At 41.1% G+C, this 23,989-nt stretch overlaps 2 protein-coding genes across 10 annotated transcripts; one reads left to right on the top strand and one right to left on the bottom strand.

Moving 5' to 3' along the window:
• Positions 1 to 627: 627 nt before the first annotated feature.
• On the bottom strand, positions 628 to 3,463 carry LOC120788852 (rho-related GTP-binding protein RhoB). The gene has a single exon (XM_040125041.1). The coding sequence runs from the start codon at positions 2,941 to 2,943 to the stop codon at positions 2,353 to 2,355; it is 591 nt and encodes a 196-aa protein (XP_039980975.1). The 5' UTR covers positions 2,944 to 3,463; the 3' UTR covers positions 628 to 2,352.
• Positions 3,464 to 3,567: 104 nt separating this feature from the next.
• On the top strand, positions 3,568 to 23,555 carry pum2 (pumilio RNA-binding family member 2). 9 transcript variants are annotated; one of them, XM_040125033.1, is made up of 23 exons: positions 3,568 to 3,665; positions 5,431 to 5,794; positions 7,643 to 7,711; positions 8,394 to 8,499; positions 8,704 to 8,891; positions 9,016 to 9,188; positions 9,504 to 9,798; positions 9,935 to 10,028; positions 10,170 to 10,277; positions 10,444 to 10,589; positions 12,158 to 12,278; positions 12,543 to 12,683; positions 13,313 to 13,618; positions 13,723 to 13,950; positions 14,213 to 14,480; positions 14,648 to 14,777; positions 14,892 to 15,026; positions 15,175 to 15,312; positions 16,791 to 16,916; positions 17,189 to 17,260; positions 18,219 to 18,340; positions 19,678 to 19,870; positions 21,026 to 23,555. In XM_040125033.1, exons 2-23 carry the CDS (start codon positions 5,444 to 5,446, stop codon positions 21,155 to 21,157), a joined length of 3,642 nt encoding a protein of 1,213 aa, XP_039980967.1. In that variant the 5' UTR covers positions 3,568 to 3,665; positions 5,431 to 5,443; the 3' UTR covers positions 21,158 to 23,555. The 9 variants fall into 9 exon arrangements, with proteins under 9 accessions (XP_039980967.1, XP_039980973.1, XP_039980974.1 ...); XM_040125040.1 differs by lacking the exon at positions 3,568 to 3,665 and adding an exon at positions 3,690 to 3,876 and having other exon boundaries at positions 8,800 to 8,891; XM_040125035.1 differs by lacking the exon at positions 3,568 to 3,665 and adding an exon at positions 3,690 to 3,876 and having other exon boundaries at positions 13,316 to 13,618.
• The last annotated feature ends 434 nt before the right edge of the window (positions 23,556 to 23,989 follow it).

Below are 23,989 nucleotides of genomic sequence, written 5' to 3'. Positions count from 1 at the left end.
TTGAAGAGGATGAAAACTGCACTATCTGATCAGTGAATAAAAACCTAACAACACTGGAAAACAGAGGGACATGAGGGGGGCCAGTGTGGGAAAATTAACCAATCCAGCACAATGCATTCCTGCTCTGTAAGTCAGCAAAAAGCCCAGCAACAGAAGGCAGGGAGGAATGTGACTTTTACACCATCGTAACTCTGGTTGGATTTGTAAAAGATTCTCTTTTAAACTCTGATTTCTCTTTGCTATGGTTGCTTATTGAACCACAGAAAAATGACATGTTTAAAGTAAAAGTTCAGCTTGTTTTCCTTCGGTCACCATTAAAAGAATGACTCACAATTTACATCTACCAGGGTTTTGCCCCGGATTTCGAGTGTAGCAACAGTCAATGTAATTGATGTTCATAGCTGTCATTTGAACAAGCACTCCCACAATCGTGTAAGAGGACAGTTACCCAACACTTCTGTGTGGACACAGATCAAATGAACTGAATTTATTTCACAAGATTGGAAATTTAGCGGACATACTTTGATTTCTTGTTGCTAACTTCAAAGCTCCAACAATGCTTCTGAACAGATAAATTTGTGGTACATTCACAGTCATAAAGGAAAAAAAAAATTGTTTTTGTGTGTGTGTGTGTGTGTGTGTTTTTCAATCAGTCATAATTCAGTTTTACTGCTGTAAACAAACTTTTTACAGCTTCAGAAAAAAAAAAATACTACTTTACATTTTTTAGTGTGGTGTTTTAGTCAAAGGGATACCCTTTTGTTTACATTTGTGTCATTATTATAAGATTGTGGTTATAATAACATAATATATGATAAATTTCCATTGAAATTTTAAATTGCCATCCCATGTCTTAATCCCATATGAGTGTGCTACTGGCTCATAGAGTTCTGATGTAGCTCACTCCTCTTTTCGTGACACTTTCTAAGAAAACATGTTCTGCTGAGCAAAGCACTCACATGCTAAACCATCTCACATGCTCAATCTTCTCCTGGAAATATCACCCACGTAACTGGAAATGGAGCTGTAGCGACATGGAAAATGTCAAGCAGGTCTTCCTGGGACTTCAGTAGCTAAACCCGGATTTCAGGGTTCAGACACATGGTGAGACACTATATGTGCTTCAAATTATTTGGTCCAAGTGATCTGTAAGAAAAGAAATAAAAAAAACAAAACAAAAAAACATTTCTCCTCCTTTGCTGACTGTGCTATTTACAGTTGACAATGTCTTTGTGTAACCTTTGCTTTCAATGTTTTAATAATCCGCGTTGAAAAAGCACCTATTTCCTCAATGTCCTCCCAAAACTAGTCACTGTAGCCAGAGCCAAGCATAAAATTTAGGGTAGAAGCAGGTTTAGCAAGCCTAAAAAAAATTTATATATATATATTTCTGGTGACACATGCTTTACTGTCTTACTGCTCAACTCTTAACGAAACACCAACCAGAAAACTTGCAAAACTACACTGGACAATATGGTTAGCCCTTTTCAACACTGGCCAATGGGTAGTCTCCTAAATATCTGATGAAATGTGGCCTATTGGACAAAAACTATTAAACTAGGTAGTTAATATTGTGGAGTCAAAAAAAAAAGACACACTTTTTGGACGTTGTTCCAACTAACAAACCTGAGACAGCTGATTTTCACGACCTGTAAAACTTAAGCTATACATTTATTCAAAAATGTCTTAAAACATCAGAAGAAAGTATACAGACCACTATGGGTACCCTCACACTGATTGGTAGGCTTTATAAAAACTTTCCGTGGATTACTGTAATTTCCAGATGCTGTGCAATTTCCCAAACGTAATACACTCATTTTACAATACAAAGTGGACATAAATAACAACGAGTGCAATCTGTACTGCTTTGCTTATCACAAAGTATAGGCTAACCTTGGCACTAAGGCAGTGGCCTATGCAAACACTTCGAAACACACACGCGCGCACACACGCACGCACACACACACACACACACACACACGAAAACGAGCAATTGAAATCTTGGCTCGAAAGCAGGCCTTGTCCACGTTAGCGACCGGGGTAAAGGCGTTCACTAAAATGTAGCGGTCGGTGGTTTGTCCTTTTTACCCCTCCATCAGTCAGACTGGGATCATGTGACCCCCAAGAGGACATGCTGTAAACAGTGCATTTTCACACACCCCGACATCAGATGATCGTCGACGGGCGCTCAAAACAACTCGCCAGCAGCCGTTCGTTTCGGCTCGGCCAAGGTCGTCGGGTTACAAGCGTGTATCCAAAACCGTGGTCACTGCCCGTACACGTTCGCACACACGGATCCCCGACGCCGGCAACCGCTTGTCTGCGCCTGGCGGCTCTCCGGACCGAGTCGACTCACATCAGAACGCAGCACTTGAGGCAGCCACCCGGCGGTGTTGTTCGTTTTTGCAAGGCTGCCCGTGTCGCAGTCTCGAATACTTCCCAGATCCCCTCCTTGGTTTTGGCAGAGCACTCCAAATAGTCATATGCGCCAATGCGCATGGCCATGGCCCGGCCATCCTCTGTTTTCACTGGCTCCAGCTTCAACCGGGACAGCTCGTTCCTCACGTTCTCGTCGTTGCGCAGGTCCTTCTTGTTCGCCACTAATATGATGGGTACGTTTGGACAAAAGTGTTTGACCTCGGGGACCCACTTCTCGGGGATGTTTTCCAACGAGTCCGGGCTGTCCACGGAGAAGCACATCAGGATGACATCGGTGTCCGGATAGGAGAGGGGGCGCAGCCGGTCATAGTCTTCCTGCCCGGCCGTGTCCCACAGGGCTAGCTGGACTTGCTTGTTGTCCACCTCTATGTCCGCCACATACGTCTCAAACACGGTCGGAACATACACCTCGGGAAACTCGTCTTTGCTGAACACGATCAGTAGACATGTTTTCCCACACGCGCCGTCCCCCACCACGACAAGTTTCTTGCGTATGTTTGCCATCCCTGCCCTCTTTTTTTTTTCCGCCCTAGCTCTCGCTCAAATGTGGCATCCAACGCACAGATGAAGGCTACCCGTTGCGTCCGCTCCCACTACTCGGTGTGCTCTCAAGTGAGCCCGGGGCAGCCCTGTCCCGTAAGTCGTTTTTCGTCTCCTAACTCCAAGCGCTTTACCAGGAACCGCTGCTCTTTATAAAGCGCAGGGTGGTTTCCTAAATATAGCAACCCAATCGGAAATAGGGAGGTGAGATCACAGTTTGTAATGGAGGAGTTGATTGGATCTCATCGCTTTTCCTTATGTAGAGGAGGGTCGCGGACCACGAGGAACCACCCGACCCAGGATCAGCCTAAATCAACCAAACCCAACTGCATGATCATGTATTACGCGACATTAAAAAAAAAAAAAATTATTTTTGTCATTCTTATTCAAAGCGGCTCCTATAACGAACGCCTCGTCTATAAATCCCACACCCCGAAACGTCGTTTTAGCCTTTGCTACTTTTGTTACTGAGTCAACCTTGTCTACAAAATTAAATTAGCCGGTATCCAATATTCCTCCATTCAAATAACTTATTTCACGGGTTAGCCAGCAGCAATATGGGTGTGCGGCTTGGGGGGGGTGATACGGTGCTAATTTATAACATGTCGGATGGCAGGTTGATAAGCACATTAAATACACATTGAAGCGAACGTGTGTGTGTGTTACCTTCATGCGGCGTACAAAAGGTACTTTGGGGAGGCAAATTTACATTGACATTGTTATACGCATGTCTACGCAGTTCACGATATTTACAGGGAGGGGGCACTGGCGTAGGCAAGCTCCTAGTTTAGACTATCAAGCCTTGCTAAATCACCGCTCTCTCCAAGGAAACAAAACAATATAGAATCGGGTTGACGGCGTGCAACAAGCATAGACCCTCTCTCGACACGACAACGCGTGAGTATCTCCGGTTTATTTGTCCGCGTCGAAAGCAAAAGCTCTGCAAAGCGACTGCTTTGAAGGCGACTGCCGTGGTGTGAGTATTTCCCCTTTTGTTTAGCGGTTAAGGCCCCTCTGTTTGGAACTTGAAGGGGGGCCATGTTGTGTAGCCGCTGAGTGTTTGGTTAATGTTTTAGCTCGCAAAACACCAACTTGGCAATTAGCGCTCGCTAGCTCTCACGTTAGCTATTTTGGTTTATTTGGCTTGGTGCAAACAGCCATTGTGATATTTCGAGTCAGGAGAACAGGTCGTTTTCTGTCTAACACGGGAGCCCACGAGTTTACTGTAAAACAATGGCAAATTCGTGAATTTAGCTTTGATGTCTAGCATAATAAACAGCAGGCCCGTGCTGTTAGCCTTAGCTGGCTAGCTAAGGATGTTGCTAATGCTCACTCCAATCTCGCAGCATTAGCTAACACTAAACATGTTCGATTTCCGCTAGTGTGAGTAAATTAATTGACATAAAGAATGATGGGCAACAAGTGTACGAAGTGCTAGCCATCATCATTTAAAACGATAATTTGTGTAAATCCCCAGTCAAAGCCGCAAGTCAGCTTGCTTATTAGCAGCGGAGTTGCTGGCTAGATTAGCTAGGTTAGTTAGCCAGCTTGCTAAAAGGCTTGCACGTCGGTTTGCCTCAACGAGCAGTAGGTAATGTTAGGTGTACCGTTGTTCCTCGTTTCATAATTTTAAACGCCAGCCACAGCTCTCGTTTTTGCTAAAAACGGGTAACGTTAGGTGATTGCTTTTGCGTCCCCATTTTAGTCATTATTAATGTTACATTAGTGGTAGCATTACATGAGCTTTATGGTCACCAGCTAACACTAGGACCCAGCTAGCATTCTTGGTAATGCAAGCCATCAACATCTTTGACAGTCACTTGTTATGTTCTTGCCTTGCTCTTCCGTAAATCAACAAACCCCTACATTGAACTTCCAGTGTAGCGTTAGTTTTTCGTCGATGAGCAGTCAATGTAACTAAATTTGGATATTCAAGGCAACATTAACTATTGTTACAATCTTTAACCGTAGAACAGCCAAAGCATGGAGTTAGCAGCACGGGAATTAGTCATATCCCGTCGAAGAAAATTAAGTTGTAGCAGTTATCAATTGAGTATTTTTCTGGGTGTATCCTTCTCCTTAAGTCCACTTAAAAAGTTTGTCTAAAGGTTCACAGACCGATGAGTGATGAAGGCCACATGTTGTAACTTGCAGCTTTCATAACTTAAAAGCCCAGCAGGATACAATAATCGTTTAGTTATAATAGGTGCTACATTTACTCAAGACAGTTATACACAGTGACTTAAATTATATATTATAGTCACCCTGGCAGACTACCAAATCAGCATATCTTATTATGGAGATCAGAACAAAAGGGCTGTGTCCTTCATTAAGGTTGCACATTCTTGTTGACATAATACCCACATTTTTGTATCTCAGGTCATTGATACAGGTCATTCTGATTGACAACTATAATTTATTTACTAAATCATCATGTTGTGTTTTGTTTAGGCTTTCCCGTGGAATGAGCGTTCCATGCAGCATCCTAGGTATGAATGACGTGGCCTGGCAGGAGACAAGAGGTGGGATGCTGCATGCAAATGGTGCTCCTGAGACTGGAGGTGTCAGAGTTCACGGTGGAGGGCCCCTAGCCTCAGTTGGAGGAGCTGGACAGGCTCCTGGAGGCCCACACTTACAGGGCATGGATAGGGGTCCCAACCCTACCCCAGGTACCCCGCAGCCTCCGCTGAGTGGGCGATCTCAGGATGACGCCACAGTTGGATACTTTTTTCAGAGGCAGCCTGGAGAGCAGCTTGGAGGTTGCACACCCAGCAAGCATCGCTGGCCAACTGGAGATGCCAATCATGTTGACCAGGTAAAGAGCCTCCATCCAGAGAATGGTCATTGCAATGTTATTCACTTTAATGTAGTTTAGATGACTAGAGAGCAGGATTTTTCATCATCATTATATTTTATACTTTGTGAAGGGGGTTGGCAGAGGGCTTGTCAGTTTCTCCTATACTGCACACTTTTTGTTTCACTTCTTTTGGGGCAAACACAGAAAACATGATTGCCTATTGTATATTCCTATTTGTCCATTTTTAGAGTACACTGTCCTTTTCACAATTCAGGAGTGCCCATTACACACATACTTTGGATGATACCAACTTTAAATAAAGAAACAAAATTAAGAAAATTAAAACAAAGTCAAATTCAAAGACTTGGATGTCAAACATGTAAAAACCACTGGATAAATTATCAGTGAGGTTGTACCTACTCAGTAGTGTCTTTCTGTCTCAATTTGTGTTTGGACACATAATGTGGTGTAGAGCCCAAGCAGTAAGAGGCTGTTATTCACTCTGAGAGGTCACATATTTCACATGCTCTGTTAATCTATGAAGATTGTCAACCATTCATCAATTACCTTTTCTTCTATGTTTGTTTTAAGTTAGAACACATGAAAAATGTCAGTGGCTTTTGTTGGTAGAGCTTAATGCCATGGGGTGCAACAAAACAAGGATTTAATGATTCTTAGATAATAAGATCTTAGATTCATTTATTTAATATAATTTACCAGATGAATCTGGAAAACAAAATCCAGAAAGTGGAAATCATATTTGCTACACCTGAGTTGGTGCTTTTTATTTGTCTTGTTTCTTTACTCTAACCTCCTCAGTCCTCTTAGCAGAATTTGGAAAATGGAGATCTCCTTAATGATGGCAAACCCAAGTTCTGGATCCATACACCATCCATATTTGCTTTTTGCAGCACATACTGGGTGATAGGTAGAGTACACACTGGACAGATCACCTGTCTGTCACAAGGTGTGCAATAGTGCTGTATTAAGTGAAAAACACATTTTCCACATCCTGATTTGCAGCGGGCAAAGCACGTGAGACCAATGCTTTTTATCACTGCATCAGCACAGTAGGGGTGAGATTGTCACTGCAAAAGAGGGGAAAAAAAAGTGAACTCCTCACAAAGGGGCCCCAAGCTGTCCCCTATTTTTGAAGCTTGGACCCTCTTTCTACAAGGCAACAATGCTAACCACTGTGCCAACCTAACATGTATCTCTTGTGTCCCCAAATGTAAATCAGAAAGTTGATATTCTGGTTTTTAGCTTATGCCAGAAGGTTTTTTTTTTTTTTTAATGTTATTTAGTTAAATAAATTTCAGCACAGATGATCACCCAACACTTGCAACACAAGTAATCTGGATAAAGAAAGAAAGAAAAGACACTATTAATGACTGAAAAACACTACAAGACTTAAGACTTTGAACAATGTTGGAAATATTAAAGAAAGTATTTAAAAAGAAAAAAAAAGGCAAAAACCACAAACCAAAAATATTGATTGTTTTGTTTGTTTGTGGTTGTATTGTGTTGATTATTTAGAAATTTTACGTTGAATGCTTCTTTATTTAACAGTAATCTTTTGTTTGCTGAGGGGCCTCCTGAAATATTTTGTATTTGGGTTTTATTATTCCACAGAACCAAAATGTTTGAAGTAAAATTGAACAAAAATCCATGAGAATATATGTTAGTTTGTTCTGCGCTGCAATGAGCAGAACTTATGCAATATTTTCACTGTTTCTACTTTGTGGTCTTCCATCTGTTGCTTTTAGCTTTCTGTTTAGAGGCTAGTAATTTTATTTTGTTAGTGTTAAATCAAATTTGGTCTATAAAAGTGTGTTTCAGAAACGGTTTTCTCCCCTTTTGTCTCAGGTCCGCGCTGTGGATGAAATGAACTATGACTTTCAAGCCCTTGCTTTGGAGTCAAGGGGTATGGGAGAGGTAAGGGTGTTTTGGCCCTAACATCTGTCCTCTTCTCCATTATAGCACAGCAATAAATCAACATGGACATCTTATGAAACACTCACCTTGTCTAGGCTTGAAAGATAGGTATAAGAAATCTCTAGTTTGGATAATTTATAGTTTGGATATTTTGGTATTTTACAGAGAATATTTTGAGCTACAACAGAGCAGGTATTGTGACCAATGGAAGAGCGGGAGAGAGCCGCTCAGACACAAACCAACTCATACTATTGACAGGATTGTGTGTTAGGATTGAGACACAAGTAGTGCATATAGCCACATTTTGCATTTGAGCATACCTATGGACAATGGAAAAGCAGATTATAATACAGGGGTGAGTGATTTTTAATTCTGATTTTAAAAATAACTGCACTAAAGTGGTAATCATTAAAGATGAAAAGGCAATAAAAAGTTCTCCATGAAGGAACAAACTAGAATCTCTCTATGGCCACCCTCAAGTCTACAGGCATTTTGTTCATACTCAAAGACAGATTTTAGTGGTCTATCATTTAAACTGATCTAATTAAGACTACTGTAAAAAATAATATTTAAACTTAAAAATTGTAAGCTAACCACCACACATCAAATTTTAAATAACCCATGGTACCCACAATAAATACTCCGCACTCAGACATCTTACCCATGTGTACAATGTTTTTAGCTTTTGCCTGCAAAAAAGCTCTGGGATTCTGATGAATTGGCCAAAGATGGAAGGAAAGGGATGCTTCTTGGAGAGGAATGGAGGGACAATGCCTGGGGATCATCTCGTGAGTGGCTTCTATATCTTTCTGTTTTTGTCAATGCATCCTATTTTAAAGAATTTTTTTCCAATTATGTGATTGGAATGAGCATTTTCCATTGACCATTGACCATGGTTTGCAATGTTGCCTTTTTCTGACTGGGTGTTTACCAAGCTATACCTTTTTTATATACTCAACTGTTTAGATATTTGATCACAACTTTTCATTCAGATCATTCAGTGTCTCAGCCAATCATGGTGCAGCGGCGACCTGGCCAGAGTTTCCATGGGAATGGTGATGCCAATTCTGTGCTTTCACCTCGCTCAGAAGGTGGAGGCCTGGGGGTGAGCATGGTGGAGTATGTCCTGAGCTCTTCTCCTGGTGACAAGCTGGATGGTCGATACAGGAATGGAGGTTATGTAAGTCAAGCCTCTATCTCTTCTATCTCTCATTTCTAAGTCAAAGAGAGGGACTTCTCTTGCTTATTCTAGCCTTATTCTCAAGGGTGGGACATAGTCTAAACTAATCTGTATGTGAATGCAGGGTGGAGGAGATGCTGACCAAGATGGGAGAGAGAAGAGTGATGTCCAAGAGAAAATGTCACCCTTTGAAGAGGACAAGAGCCCAGAGATGAAGGTGGGGGATGAGAGTGATCCAGCCAAAACCAATGGAAGAAGTCTACTAAACGGCATGGACAGAGACTGCAAAGATTTCAAGTAGGTTTTCCTTTTTATGGTAAAATAACATGAACAGTTACCTATTTGTAGATTCAACTATGGTGGTTTAAAATTGAGACGATGAGCTGTAACTTGATTTAGGTAGTGTCCTCCTTTTTTAAAATAATTTTCTTATTTTAGAATACCCAAACCTATTTTAACAGATGGTAATGAAGTTATAATGAGCTTTTGGCAACTCTGAGCATTGCTGTTCAAAGCAATTTAGCCTAAACATAATGAAAATGCCCACATTTTTAAATTATGTTTAAATGACTGAGTGATTATAAATACAAAATACATTCTTTGCTTTCCTAGTCCAACCCCTGGAAGTCGTCAAGCTTCCCCCACAGAGGCTGTGGAGAGAATGGGCCCCAGTCAAACGGGCTTGGAGATGATGGGACAGCACCACCCTCATGCCCTCCAACAACAGCACCCTGCCCAAAACAAGGCCCCAACTGAGGACTTCCAGAACCAGGAGGCCCAGAACATGGGAGGTATGGAGCAGCCAACTGGTGTGGAGTCCCTCCAGTTTGACTATGCTGGAAACCAGATTCAGGTGGACTCCTCAGGGACTCCAGTAGGATTGTTTGATTACAATTCTCAGCAGCAGGTCAGTTGAAACACAAAACATATCTATTAAGAGATCTAACTGTAAATTTGCTCAGCAGTGTGACTTTTTTTTTTTTGTGGTGGTGGTTGTTGTTTGTTAATTTGTTTCTTTGTTTGTTTGTTTGTTTGTTTTTCAGTTGTTCCAGAGATCTAATCCCCTGACTGTTCAACAGCTCACTGCAGCTCAGCAACAACAATATGCCCTAGCTGCAGCCCAGCAGCAGCATCTCGGTAAGTCAGGCAGTTTGTCTTATTCACTGTGTAGTATAGTGTTTGATGTAACACAGTTTAAGTACTTCACATTTGCTTAGTCATTTGAATGAGATTTGATCTGGAAATATAAATTATATGGCTGTTCCTTATATTACCCAGCTGGTCTTGCGCCTGCATTTGTGCCAAACCCTTACATCATTAATGCTGCCCCCCCTGGAGCCGATCCCTACACTGCCGCTGGGCTGGCAGCTGCAGCCACGCTTGCAGGTGATCACACAGCACATTTTCAGATCTTGTGATCTTTTCAGTTTAAGGTCTCAGAGATGCAGTTTTATTTTTGATGCATAATGCAATTGTGCCAAGTTAAGATTAAGAAATATTGTCTTCATCAATTGTATAAGATATGTATGTAACATCAAAATGTTTTCCTCAGGGCCTACAGTGGTTCCACCACAGTACTACGGTGTTCCTTGGGGTGTGTACCCTGCCAATCTTTTCCAACAACAGGCTGCATCTACTGCCAATCACTCAGCTAATCAGCAAGCATCCAATCAGGGACCAGGGCCAGGCCAGCCACAGGTAGGAATTATTTATATATTCTAGCCTGGCTGGTTCTTAGAGATTTTGTTTAAGTTTAAATGTTATTAATTCCATTTTTCATTTTCCCTGTACAATGTCTAAATTATATGAGAATATTGTGCTTCAGGATTCATTTCCAATAAACTTTGTGTAATGTGACATTTTCACGTGCAAAATGTTTGGGTTGACTGGAATCAATATTCTCATCCAGTTTTTTTTTTTTTTAATATGAGTAATGGGATCGTATATGGACACACAATGACTATCTTAATCAGTTTTGTATTTATGCCTGTGTGCCGGAGACATCATGTTTTCAGGTTGTCTGTTACTACATCGGTTTTGCCGCCACTGCAATGTAATGAAGTCGGAATTACATGACTCTGCAGGGGGCTTTTAATTGGAAACAGCAGATGCAGGAAGTGGAGACACATGGCAACACCCGGCAGAGGGAAGAGAGAACAGGACTAGGTTAAAACCTAGTATATGCCTGGACTGCCCTTTATATCTGTTTGCTTCTCTCCTACTCTCTGTGCTCACATACAGTAATTTAACACAACCAAATTCCCAATGAACCTGTTTTCATATACATGTTTTTCTGTTTCTGTTGTCAGACAACGGAACAAGTATGAAATAGTGACTGAAACGCAGCCCATTAAGACTACATGTTAACCAGCAGTCACTTCCAAGTGTTTTGCAAGCTGCTGCTCTGCACTGATTAAAATCCTGAGTTTATAATTTCGATGGCTGTGTTGTGATTTTGGCTTTATTAATTGTAAAATGATCACCCAAAGAGAAAGTTAGAAGCCAATTCACGTCTGTGTCAGCTGTAGTGCGGTCAGTTGAATCAGATGCATAGAGAGGTGTGCATGCAGAGGGATAGCCTGACCTCACACTCGCAGGGTATTACTGGCGACTCTTCAACGGAAAGTAGATAAGGTTTGTGCAGAAGTCATTAGATGTGTTGCTAGGTGCTTTTGCTAAAAGGGTCTGAAAAGTCCAGTAAATCTAGCAACAGAGGCACTAAGTTTATGCAAGAAAGCTAAGTGCCTTACAACAAAACTTAAAACTTTCTACAACAAACCCCTTCATAGTCAGACTGGTCATCGGAGATACCGGGAATAATCCTGCTGAGCTGCTATATTGGTGGGCTGGTGGACCGTCAAAAAAATCAAAGTTTTTACAGGCCCTGTCACCCTCTCTGTGAGCCTGTCATTCATGGTGAACATGGTGCCCAGTTGGATGAAAGTTGATGTCACATACTTTGTGCAATCAGTTTTTAGTTACATTTGAATCAAATTATGATGTGGAGCTGGGTTTTTTTTATGTTGCTAGGCAACTGTCAGTCAGCTTCGATTAAACCAAACCTACGCAGTCCTGATAAATCAGATTAGCTGAACTTTAACTTTGACCGTTCCTCATTTAGCCATAAATATTTTATATAAAATAGAAATACTCAAGATCTGAGGCCAAGTTGTCAAGGGCCCCAATTACAGAATATGCTTGAAAGCTTTCGACGCAGTACTTTGGCAGCCTGTGTGTTTAACCGTATCCTTAACCTTCTCCTCCAGGTAATGCGTACAGGAACCAACCAGCGACCTCTTACGCCTGGGCAAGGTCAGCAGAGTCAGCAAGAATCTCTAGCTGCAGCAGCTGCTGCAAACCCTGCATTGGCGTACACTGGAATGCCCGGTTAGTAGACCACCTCATACAAGCACCGTTTAGCCAAAGGCACTAACAACCAAACACTTTTATTTATACTACTTGATGTTCTGTGATCAGGATTTTGTGGTTATTGCGACAAAAATTGAAAAAATCATCCTACCATCAGAGAGCTCTATTTTAATATGTTCTGTTGTAATATATTTGATTTCATCATTGTTCAACCTCATAATTATCACTCATTGAAGATGGTGTTCCCTCCTTGCTGACTTTTTGTGTTCCTTATCTCCTCAGGTTACCAGGTGTTGGCCCCTGCAGCTTACTATGACCAGACTGGAGCTCTGGTGATGGGTCCTGGGACCCGGACTGGTCTAAGTGGGCCAGTCCGTCTAGTCCAGACCCCTCTCCTCATCAACCCTGCCGCTGCACAGGCTGGTAAGTACTGATCCAGTTGTCACGATGGATCATTTTCAATATGTGGATGCAGGGTATTGGTGGATACACTGGGAGTCAGTGACAGTGTAAACTAATCGGCAGCCATTCCCTCATTTTAAAAGCCCTTCTTATTTTGTTGAAGGCAGTTCTGCCAGTGTAAATTTTCAAGCATTGGGGTTAGACAAAAAATTAACCTAAATGCTCAACTTTTCTCTGTAAGTGGTTTGTTCAGTAATGGCTGAAAAGTGCAGCGATTGAATTTGATCATTCTTAAACCCCTTTTTGGCCTGAGAACTGTTCCATTTTTTTGTTCACATTGATTTCTAGTGTCAGTCCCACTTATTGGAAATGTCTGTCACATATAAAAGTCACATCTTGAAATAAATGACATGCCATGGATGAAACTTCAAGACCTGTGCATGTGCTTATAATGGGAATATGACTTTTTAACTGACTAGTCCTCTAAATTAAATTGTCACTATTTAATGAAACTCCAATCCTACATATTATACGCAACATCTGAAAGCCACACATCTACTCCTCCCTGTTACTTAATTAGTACCACTCTGGGCCATTCTGACCGTACCTCACCTTTCTCCCCCTCACACTCCCCTTTCCCCCTCCACCAGCAGCTGCGGTGTCTGCATCTGGCTCTGGGAACAACATGTCTGGTCCTCCAGCCAACGGGCTGTACCGCTCCATGCCTCAACCTCAGCCGCAGCAGCAGCAGCAGCAGGCTCCTCCACCCAGCAGCGGCCTGCCCTCCAGCTCGTTCTACGGCTCTGGATCAGTCCCTAACACTTCTCAGAGTAGCTCCCTTTTCTCACACACCTCTGCCGCCCCTCCACCACCAAGCTCCTCCCTGGGCTTCAGCAGCACCGGCGGCTCTCTTGGCGTGGGCCTGGGCTCTGCTCTTGGAGCCTTTGGCTCTTCTGGTCAGTGACTCAGCCACAAGCTAGATCAGGATTAAAAAAAAAAAAAGATTATTTTAAGGAGTCTGTTTTCTTATACTGGCGCTCTGTTATTTCTTTTCTTACAGTATCCAGCTCTACCAGTAGCAGTGTATCTCGCAGGGACTCCCTGTTGGCAAGTTCTGACCTATACAAACGCGGTGGCAGCAGTTTAACTCCCATTGGCCAGCCGTTTTACAACAGCCTGGGTTACTCCTCCTCACCCAGCCCCATTGGCCTGACACCGGGTCACTCCCCACTCACACCTCCACCTTCTCTGCCCTCTTCTCATGGATCCTCTTCCAGCCTTCACCTAGGTGAGCCTAGTATTTATGGTAATAGTGAATGACCTACTTAAACTTCTAAATAAGAAGTTTTACACCATAATTGTTCTGACCTGTGTGGGGTAAGAGTTTTTTTTTTTTTTTTTTATTTATTCATTAATGAATGAATTAAAATCATTTTAAGGTCACTTACTATGCCGCCCCAAAAGCAATAACATTTTACTACTTGCGTTTCAAATTATGCTTAACACCACAACAGTATTTGGTCAGAATTTTAATCATTCTCTGATCCTAGGTGGCCTGACGAATGGCAGCGGGCGTTACATTTCGGCAGCACCTGGAGCTGAGGCAAAGTACCGGAGCACCGGTGGTACGTCCAGTCTGTTCAATTCCAGCAGCCAACTGTTCCCTCCGTCACGGCCCCGTTACAGTCGCTCAGATGTCATGCCGTCCGGACGCAGCCGCCTACTGGAAGACTTCAGGAACAACCGCTTCCCAAACCTCCAGCTCCGTGACCTCCCTGGACACATGGTGGAGTTCTCTCAAGACCAGCATGGATCCAGGTGGCTAAGATGTGCTCTCTGGCTTAAAAATACTGCTTTATTTAGGCATTTTAACTCAATATCTTAACACAGAGAGTACATTACTTTGGTGTACCAAAATCTGACTAATTTCTTTATTTCCCATCTCTACCCTTTCTTCCAATCTTGATTTTAAATCTTGAATCTAGATTTATCCAACAGAAGCTAGAGAGGGCCACTCCTGCTGAGAGGCAGATGGTGTTTGGAGAGATTTTGCAAGCAGCATACCAATTGATGACTGATGTATTTGGGAACTATGTCATCCAAAAGTTCTTTGAGGTTTGGACTGTTGAAATACATCCTGGTGTCAATTCAGTAACCACCTAATGTTAACTAGAACAGTGACTATGTTCTGTGGCATGTGTGCAATACACTTTGTTTTGTTTCATGTAGTTTGGAAGTGCAGATCAGAAGCTGGCTTTGGCAACACGTATCCGTGGGCACGTCCTCCCCCTTGCTTTGCAGATGTATGGTTGCAGGGTCATCCAAAAAGCCCTAGAGTCCATTTCCTCAGACCAGCAGGTAATTGTAAGTGAGATTTAAAATTTTTTGCTAACCTCGTTATGTCTTTTTTTTTTTTTTTTTCTTTAATCAATCAAACATAATGCAATCTTCAATTTTAACACAATGACATCTGTTACAATTTCGTCCCTGTTCTCTAATTTCTTCATTTCAGAGTGACATTGTACGTGAGCTGGATGGCCACGTGTTGAAGTGTGTGAAGGACCAGAATGGGAACCATGTGGTGCAGAAGTGTATTGAATGTGTCCAACCTCAGGCCCTCCAGTTTATTATTGATGCCTTCCAGGGCCAGGTGAGTTCAATATTATGAGAAATGGCTCAGCTGTCAGTCATTGTTTGCGTTAGAAATGAAAATCTAATTGCTACTCAAGCTTCTAGTTCTCTTTGTAAGTGTGGGTTCTTTAAGGCTCCTCCCTTAATTGTTTAAATTCAAGGTCATTTTATTTCTCAAATTGATTTGAATCAATAACATTGAATCTGCTGCATTTTAGGTTAAAAGACCTTTTCATGAATCCAAATCCGCCTATTTGCTTTGACTAGTGACATTGTGTTATGTAAATACAAGAACATTATATGAAGAAGCAAACAATGAGGCATGAATCAACTGCAGAGAAGACAATCAAACGTAATCTAAAAAAATGTTGTTAAATGCCTTATATGCATGAAAAAGAAGAGCAAATTTCTTTCATTCAAGTAATCAAAGCATTGTGATATACCGATGAAAAAGGTGATATTCCATCTCTGAAACTTTGTGTTAAAAATAATTGTTAAAGCCACAAAAAGCACAGGGTTATGTGCAAAAAAACACTCAAGAACAGCTCCTGCCAGACGCACGCAGAGGATCGTATTTGAATTCTAAAATTAGGTTGTAAAGAAATTCGAAGAAGATAAAACTATAACCAATGGCATAAAGCAACTTAAAAATTCCCTTATGCCTCCTGTCAGGTGACAGCTGTTTCATATCCACAAGGTCAAAGGTCAACTTCAATGTGATATCATAATGTTCTGCAAAGACACTTTTCCAGCCATTATGCAATACCATAACTCAGTCACAGAAGGGGAGATTGTGACTGTATTTCACATTTGGTCAAATACTGAACTGGTGACATTAATCTTGAGTGCCCACCTTGAAACTGTGGTGACTGTATAGATCTCCTTGGGTGCCGTGTTGAAGATGTGTGAAAGTGAAGCCGGCATGCTTCTCACTGGAGATTATTCACTGAATCATACACATCAATATAGTTATAACCATTTTATCAAAATATGCAGCTTTTGTATTAAATTCCTACAGTAATTTTTGCTACATATGTTATGAGTCTGGACAGACATGGATGTAAACTGCAACTTTACTGGTTGGTGGAGGCATACAACCGTGGGGAGGTAGTTTTAATCTTGTAAACAAAACAGTCTAACAAAGGTGTTCAATGCATTTCCTTCTTCATAAAACAATTGCAAACAAATTCTTCTAAAAAGTTTGACGCCCACTATGTTTTACATCCATGTTAACTCACTCGCAGTCATCTTCTTCCCTGCCTTTGTTGGTGCACCACTCACCACCACTTTAAGATCAGTGGAACAGTGAGAACCCATTGGCAGGAATGTTTATCGCATCATACACATGCATGTGTGGATCAGGGACTCAAAGGACACATCTAAAATTCTCCTTGAAAATTCTTTATTCCATAGAAGGTTCAGTATAAGGATCTGTGGTGTAATATTTCGGAAACTACATGTACATTGAGCTGCTCTTCCTTTGATCTCCTTTCGCAGGTGTTTGTGCTCTCCACACACCCTTATGGCTGCAGAGTGATCCAGAGGATTTTGGAGCACTGCACTCAGGAGCAGACTCTACCCATCCTGGAAGAACTTCATCAGCACTCTGAACAGTTGGGCCAGGTGAGCACATCTGCCTCATTTTATGTTTGCTAGATGTGACTGATCAACGTTGAGATGTGTGCTTGTCTTGTGTTTTTTCATGTCTACTTCATGTTTGAACATTTCATATATTTTTTTTTTTTTTTCTTTCAAGCCTGTCATTTTTCCTGTGTAGTTGTGGTCTGCTAAGTGTAAAGTGTAAGGATGAATGTAATTGTACTGTTAGCTGTCATTACATCTGACATATGTGATTATTTAAACATCCACCCTGCCCCCTCACTTATTCCATCTAGAAATATCAAGGCGTATCATTGGAGATGACACCCAAAACATATTATACAGTGTCCCGCGATGCACTGTTCAAGGTCAGAGCAATTTGCCTCTCTCTCGCGGATGTCCCTGTGCTCCCTTCCTCTTTCCCCCTTTTTTTTTTTTTTTTTTTTTAATCTTTTCTATTGTAAACAATCTGATTTAACATTTAGATAGTTCTCCAACTCCCAACTTTTATGGGTCTTCTCCTAACCCACTGAGCCGCCTTTTCATGCCTTTTCCCTTCTTTTGCTTTATGCCACAGAGGATTCACAAGGCACATGTTTCCCTGTTGTCTGATGATCCCTCTCTTTTGCCTACAGCATCTCCTGATCAATCTGTTTTTCAGTTTTTCATCTTTATTTCACTATAATTGCTTGAAAGTACCTCCATAAGAGTATGAAACTCTTTGGACAACTAAGGTGTTCATAACTGGTGCTCAAAACACTGCAACTCCACCTTGAGCCCTTGAGTTAGTCAAGTTCAAGAACATAATGATGCAAGTTCTTGTTAAAACAGATTGAGAGGAAATGGATTTGAAGGTAAATACTTCCCAATTAAAGTTGGAGATCACATTACCTACCCAACAAATTACTACTTAAACGAAATCAATTCAAGAGTGGTATTATTTGTTGCTTGGTCAGGTGAGTTTTTGTCTCCATCTTGTCACACTAAAATTACACCCATAACTGTCTATCACCCATTTCTGAAGGGGCAAAGATGCTATTGGTTGTGTTGTCTGGTCAGCAACACTCCAAACCAGCAGCATCGGTTTTGTCTGACCTTCCGCAGTGATGACGTAAGGGTATTGTAAGACTACAAGTGGGGGTGTCACTCAGTCGTCTACCTATCATTGTAGAGCTGCATGATTTATCTCACACCAGTGAAGACCAATGGTGAAAAGTAGTGCATGAGTATCAATCAGAGTAAAGGGTGTCCCACTGATTCTTTGTCATTCAATAAGTATTGAAATGGCTGTTTACCTTGAGCTTACACTTGTACCGCCTCCTGCAGGATCAGTATGGTAACTACGTCATTCAGCATGTTTTGGAGCACGGCAGACCAGAGGATAAGAGCAAGATAGTGGCAGAGGTTCGTGGTAAGGTTCTTGTCCTGAGCCAACACAAATTTGCAAGGTAAGCTGTATTAATCATTTATTTATTTTAGCACTGGGAAAGATTAAGGTTTTACCGACATCTATGTGAGGGTGACCTTTTCACTGTCTGGCAGTACACCAATTTGTTCAATGAATCGTCCCCAGGGGTATGTTAAACTATTAGGGCGTCACTTAACCTCCTTGTAATGCTATCTTGTTTTGAATTTTCACTAGCAACACTCAAATCTGTCCGCTGTTGTAACTATGCACATGCCAGATTTCTAAATTCGCTGATTGGAGGGGAAAAAAAAAAAAAAAAAAAAAAAGGACCTCTACTGCGGCATAGACAATGGTAATTAAATATTTGGTCAGGTTCATCATTAAATTATCAGTAGTAAGATGGACATCTGTCTTAACATTAATATAACTTGTCCTGCCCTTACCGACAGCTATGTTAAACTATTCAGCATTTACATAGAATACTGCAGATTAGCCAACCAGCTACAGGTCAAGCAAATATCATGACAGACTAAGCTGACCGCAAGCACACTGCAGGAACCAATTACAGGTAACCAGATGCTGACTAGTGTTATGAATCAGTTTTGCAAGACGTTGCGTAACATTATGTTCCTGAGCCCTGTGTAGAGAAACAAATTTGCAGCACAACAAATCTGGTTGACTCTTTTTTTTTTTAATTGTTTTTCCCTGAATTTATTTTTTTGTTCTTTCAGAGCTCCATGACAACTAAAAGGGGGAATGGTCTGTTAAAATTTCAATTAATGACTATCCTAAACTATACATTATAAAAATAAATAAATAAAAAATGTTACTAAAATGTACAGCATGCACCTTGCCTTCAAGCTGTGCAAGTAAATGAAATAACGTATGGAAACACAGACAATGAACATATAAATGAGGTTTGGACACGTACGTTGATCTGGTGCATTTGGATTACAGGGCACTCCTTTTTTTGTTTAGCTGCACCTCCTGTGGTTTGCACAACATTAAGTCTTGCCTCTTGCCCCGAGCCACCCTGATAGGAAAAAACTTGATTTCTACCCAACAGCTTTAATTTAATGGGACCGCTCATGACCACAAAAGTTAGGTCAGCAAGAGACTCATAATAGTTGTCCTGGGAAATTTTCCATCCAGTCTGTTATTTGTTCCAAACAAAATGAGCCATTTGAACACTCCATGTCATGTCCCATGTAATGCCTCAAATACAACGCAAATCAGTCAAGAGAGAAGAATTCTACCATGCCAGCAATCCCAATGAATAAATAAAGCATCTTCCCTGACTGGTCATCACTATAACTCCGTCAGGTCAATTATGGCTTTAGTATATGTATAATAAAAGTTTCTGTTTTTTTTCCTCAGTAATGTTGTTGAGAAGTGTGTGATCCATTCTTCACGTGCTGAGAGAGCTCTGCTGATAGACGAAGTGTGCTGCCAGAAGGACGGGCCTCACAGCGCCCTGTACACCATGATGAAGGACCAGTATGCCAACTATGTTGTGCAAAGAATGATCGACATGGCAGAACCTGCTCAGCGCAAAATCATCATGCACAAGGTAGGTCGACTCCTAAATGTGTGCATATATAGATTATGGAGAGGGGGGGCTTGCATTTGCGCTGAAAGGGTACACGGCTAGCAAAGCGGTTGAGACTTTGTCCTAGTGAATTCATATTTGGAATAAATGAACATTTTGTATGAGGAATCTGTTGAAGGTCGTGCACATGCACACAGGTGTCTCAGTTTTCTGGCTGATTTAGACCTCTGCTCAGGACCTCTGCTGAATTTAGGTGAGGGACCCAGACTCAAACACACACAAAAGTGTAACTTGTCCCACCCTAACAGGTGCAACAAAGCTTACAGGGAGATTTCAATCAAAACACAACACTTTACATGCCCGCATATTCAAGAGAAGAGGTCTAGTCAGCCAAATTTACCTGTGAGGGTTTACCATGAGTGTGCAGGGCCTTTAACAGCATCAGAAAACATTGATCTCTCCGCCGCTTTCAGACAGTACGTGTTAAAACAACTCAAGAGGCTGCGTTGGTGTTGCCTCAGGCAGCCTTGCCACATGAAAAGCGACAGACCAGTTAGAGTAATAGATCTGTGAGTTTGAAGGCTAGTCAGACATCAGGACACTGCACAGTGGTTTGTAATACTATCAGACAGGGGTTTACAGCTCTGGAAATTTATCACTGCGAAAGTTATTTTATCTTACGTTCCGACAGTTGCGAGATAAACGGTGAAAATGCACTGCTCGTGTCCTTACTGGAAGACATTGCGCTGCAGGAAAAGTTGAGCAAGGTTCAGCATCTTTTGCCAGACAACCCTGCATTGGTACTCCAGCTGTGCCACGGGAGTGGCCGCATGTAAATGAATTGGGGGGGCTTTGTTTTTTCATGTAGGGCTGAAGTCGGTCTGAATGTGGTGAGTGTGGTAGCTTTAGTCATTGTTAAAAAGACCTGTTATCAGTTTAGAAAGTCATAACCGGGTCAGATTGGCTCATAGATTGAACCTTGAACTTGAATGCATAACCTGGTTGTGGTTTTATATATATTTCTCAGTTAGTTTTGTTATTTTGAAGGTGGACATGCCATATTTTGCTTGTCCTCTATATTTCATATGACAGACATTGAAATAAATTTAATCTACGTCATATCAAATGAGATTTACTTTGAACTTGCTAACCTTTTGTCCTCTCTTCCCTTTTTAGATCCGGCCTCACATTGCCACTTTGCGCAAGTACACTTATGGGAAGCACATTCTGGCCAAGCTAGAAAAGTACTACATGAAGAGCGGATCTGAACTGGGTCCCATCGGTGGCCCCACGAATGGCCTCATGTAGTCATGTCAACATCCCAGGTCCCCTGAAGAAGAAGAGGAGGAGTAGGAGCCCCAAACCCCCTGTTCTGTGAGAGATGCTCCTTAGCCATAGGGCCTTTGACACCCTCTGACATCCCATTTTTTTTGGGGAATTACCAAAAAATAAAAATAAAAGTAAAAAGACAAGTCAACTTCACCTAAGAACGCTGTGACAACTGACCCCTGCCACTCTGCCACCCCTGGTGCAGGTCCCCAGTGTGGCCCCAAGGGTATACACAGTCAGCTGGCCGATATTTCCTGGGTAAAGCACAAGCCCATTGTTAATGATGTAATTGATGTATTTGACTGGTTTTCATATTATCTTGTACATTTAGTTTTTTACCTTGTAAATTCTCTGTAGAAAAAAAAAAACTTATTACACATTTGCTGAAATTTACAATTCTTACAATTAACACCAGCAAGTGACTTTATAAGGCTAAACTGAGATGTCCTTTTAAAAAAAAGAAAAAAAAAAGAAAACAGTTCAATTTGTTTTTGTAACCAGACTTATGTCTACTGTTCTAATTAAATCTAGGCAATTTAATATTATATTTGTACATTAACCCATGCACAGTTAAAGTGTTTTCCAATGCCAAAGCAGCTGATGGATTAGTTTCAAATAGCACCTCATAGTATGGATGGATATGAACTCCTCCGTCCACAGGTGAGTACTATGTGTCACGCGCCACAGCCACTCAGAGGTCTTCAAGACCAGTTTGGCTTTGGGGATTGGTGCTCAAGTCTAGGGTAGTGTTTTCCAGCGGTGGTGGCTTTATCTTGCCTCCTTTTCCAGGCTAAGTGGGGGCGCGTGTTTACTCAAGCAGCTTGTAGTCTGCCTGACGTTTCGGTACTAAATATTACAGCCTGACAAACCTGAGCTGCTGCATCCGCTGAGCCCCATTTGAGCCGTCTTACTTTTTCCCTCACCCAGGGGATCACTCGGGGTTTATGCAAGATAAAAGCTACCATTAACACATAGAAGCAGAGCATGAGGTTTGGTTGTACAGTGGGCGTGTAACCTGGTATAATCTTAACATGAAATGACCGTAGTGGGGAGCTTTTTGTGGGAATAGTGGGGTGGGAGTGGGGTATGCGTTGGCATGCTGTGACAGGTTTTAATCCTTGGAATGATTTTTTTCTTTATCATGTTTTGTGTAACATCTTATCTGTCTTGTAGTTTTGAGATGAACACTGCCCTAGAAAACAGTATCTTTACGTACTGAATAATCATCTCTTGCGTAGAAGTAGTTTAGCAATGTATAGCATCTTTATGTATGAGTAAATTGTTGCTTTTTGGTAGGGGGCTTGCAGCAATGATGGGACCCCCACCGCCTGAAGGTCAGAGTAGTCTAAAAAAAAAAGTTGAAGTGGAGCTCATCCCAGCTTTATATCTGAGGTGAAATGAGAGAAAAGTGGAAGAAAGGGATGTTGAAAGAACCTTTTTGTTTTTTGTTTTGTTTTTTTTAAATGGTCCTGTTTTTGTTTTTTAAAATTTTTTTTTTTTTTTTTTTCTTTTCTCCCCCATTTGGTTGGGTATGCAAGTGCATTGATGGAGGACGGTGGGGCCATCTAAAGCTATACAATTCACCTGTTCTGCTCGTAGTAATGGCTTCTTTGCTTCATATGAATAATTGTAGAATACATGTAGTATATGTGCAGTTAATAAGTGTAAGATTATTAGTTTAATTGAAAAAAATGTCTAGTTGTGGTGTTTCACAGGCCTTGCTCTAAATTTGTAGTGATGCTTTTATTTCGTCTGTACAGTTGTACATTTGTAAACGTTTATGCTGTAAATGGGATGTCTTTTACACTTTTTGGGGAAAAATGGCAAAAATGTGCATTTTGATGTGTGTATATTCATCACTCCCCCTGAATATAATGTATACAGTTTTATTTGATCAAGTGTAATTTTAGAAAGGAAAAAAAAAAACTTTATGGCTTCACAATCTGGCATGGTTTTTGTTTTTAATCTGTTATGGGAAAGGCCAGCCTCTATTTGTACTGGAGCTGTAACATCCACTGTTGATAGTCTTTCTGATGTGTGACAGTTTAAAAAGGAGAAAAAAGAAAAAAAAACACTCTGTACTAAAACTGAGGCTGCATTTAGTCCTCTCTGCTACCTTGGAAACTTCACAGGATATGACAAGAATTATTTTTGTACAGAAGAGTGCTGTATTTTGGAACAGCTTCTACCTTGTAAGCAAAAGCAATGTAAAATATTGTCAATTATATAAATATGAACATATGAGTTTTGTCACACTGTCAAAGTCATGTACATTTTCAGGTGGCCTTATGTACATTTCCAGATGTTAGATGAAGAAAACAAACTCATTTTTGGAAGCAGAATTGTGACTATGTATGATTAAACTGTTCTTCTAACATTTGACCTGCATTGTTGTGGTTCTTCTCATGTGTGGTTTTGGTGTAATGAGGATTTAAATCATCTTAGGAAATTACATTTTCAGAAGCTGGAATTAAACTAATACAGCGATCTGTGTCCAAAATAGGGGAGGAGTTGTGTCAATGTTTATATGTAATGGTGGAGGCCTAGTAAACAAGAATAACTTAACTATCAGTCGGACTATCAATATACTATTATTGCAGTTTTCTATTCCCAAAAAAACGATTTCTTTAACATTTTACGATCCCAAACTTTACGGAGTATTTCCATTTTTATGCTACTGTCTTTCATACTTCTCCACTTCAATTCAGAGTCAAATGTGGTTTTCACTCCTACACATGTATCTGACAGCCATAATACTGGTAAAGTATAAAGTATATGATCTTTCATAGATTATTGTGCACCATATGAGTT

Source organism: Xiphias gladius, chromosome 4, assembly GCF_016859285.1.
Source record: "Xiphias gladius isolate SHS-SW01 ecotype Sanya breed wild chromosome 4, ASM1685928v1, whole genome shotgun sequence".
In the NCBI taxonomy this organism is placed as follows: domain Eukaryota; kingdom Metazoa; phylum Chordata; class Actinopteri; order Istiophoriformes; family Xiphiidae; genus Xiphias; species Xiphias gladius.
The sequence above is the reverse complement of the archived record's forward strand: the minus strand, read 5'-3'. Positions and strand labels throughout refer to the sequence as shown.

Coding starts and splice junctions, on each gene's coding strand:
- LOC120788852 (XM_040125041.1), bottom strand. CDS start 2,943: ATGGCAAACATACGCAAGAAACTTGTCGTGGTGGGGGACGGCGCGTGT.
- pum2 (XM_040125033.1), top strand. CDS start 5,444: ATGAGCGTTCCATGCAGCATCCTAGGTATGAATGACGTGGCCTGGCAG. Junction 12,279..12,542: donor GGCGTACACTGGAATGCCCG/GTTAGTAGACCA, acceptor TTATCTCCTCAG/GTTACCAGGTGTTGGCCCCT. Junction 19,871..21,025: donor GCAAAATCATCATGCACAAG/GTAGGTCGACTC, acceptor TTCCCTTTTTAG/ATCCGGCCTCACATTGCCAC.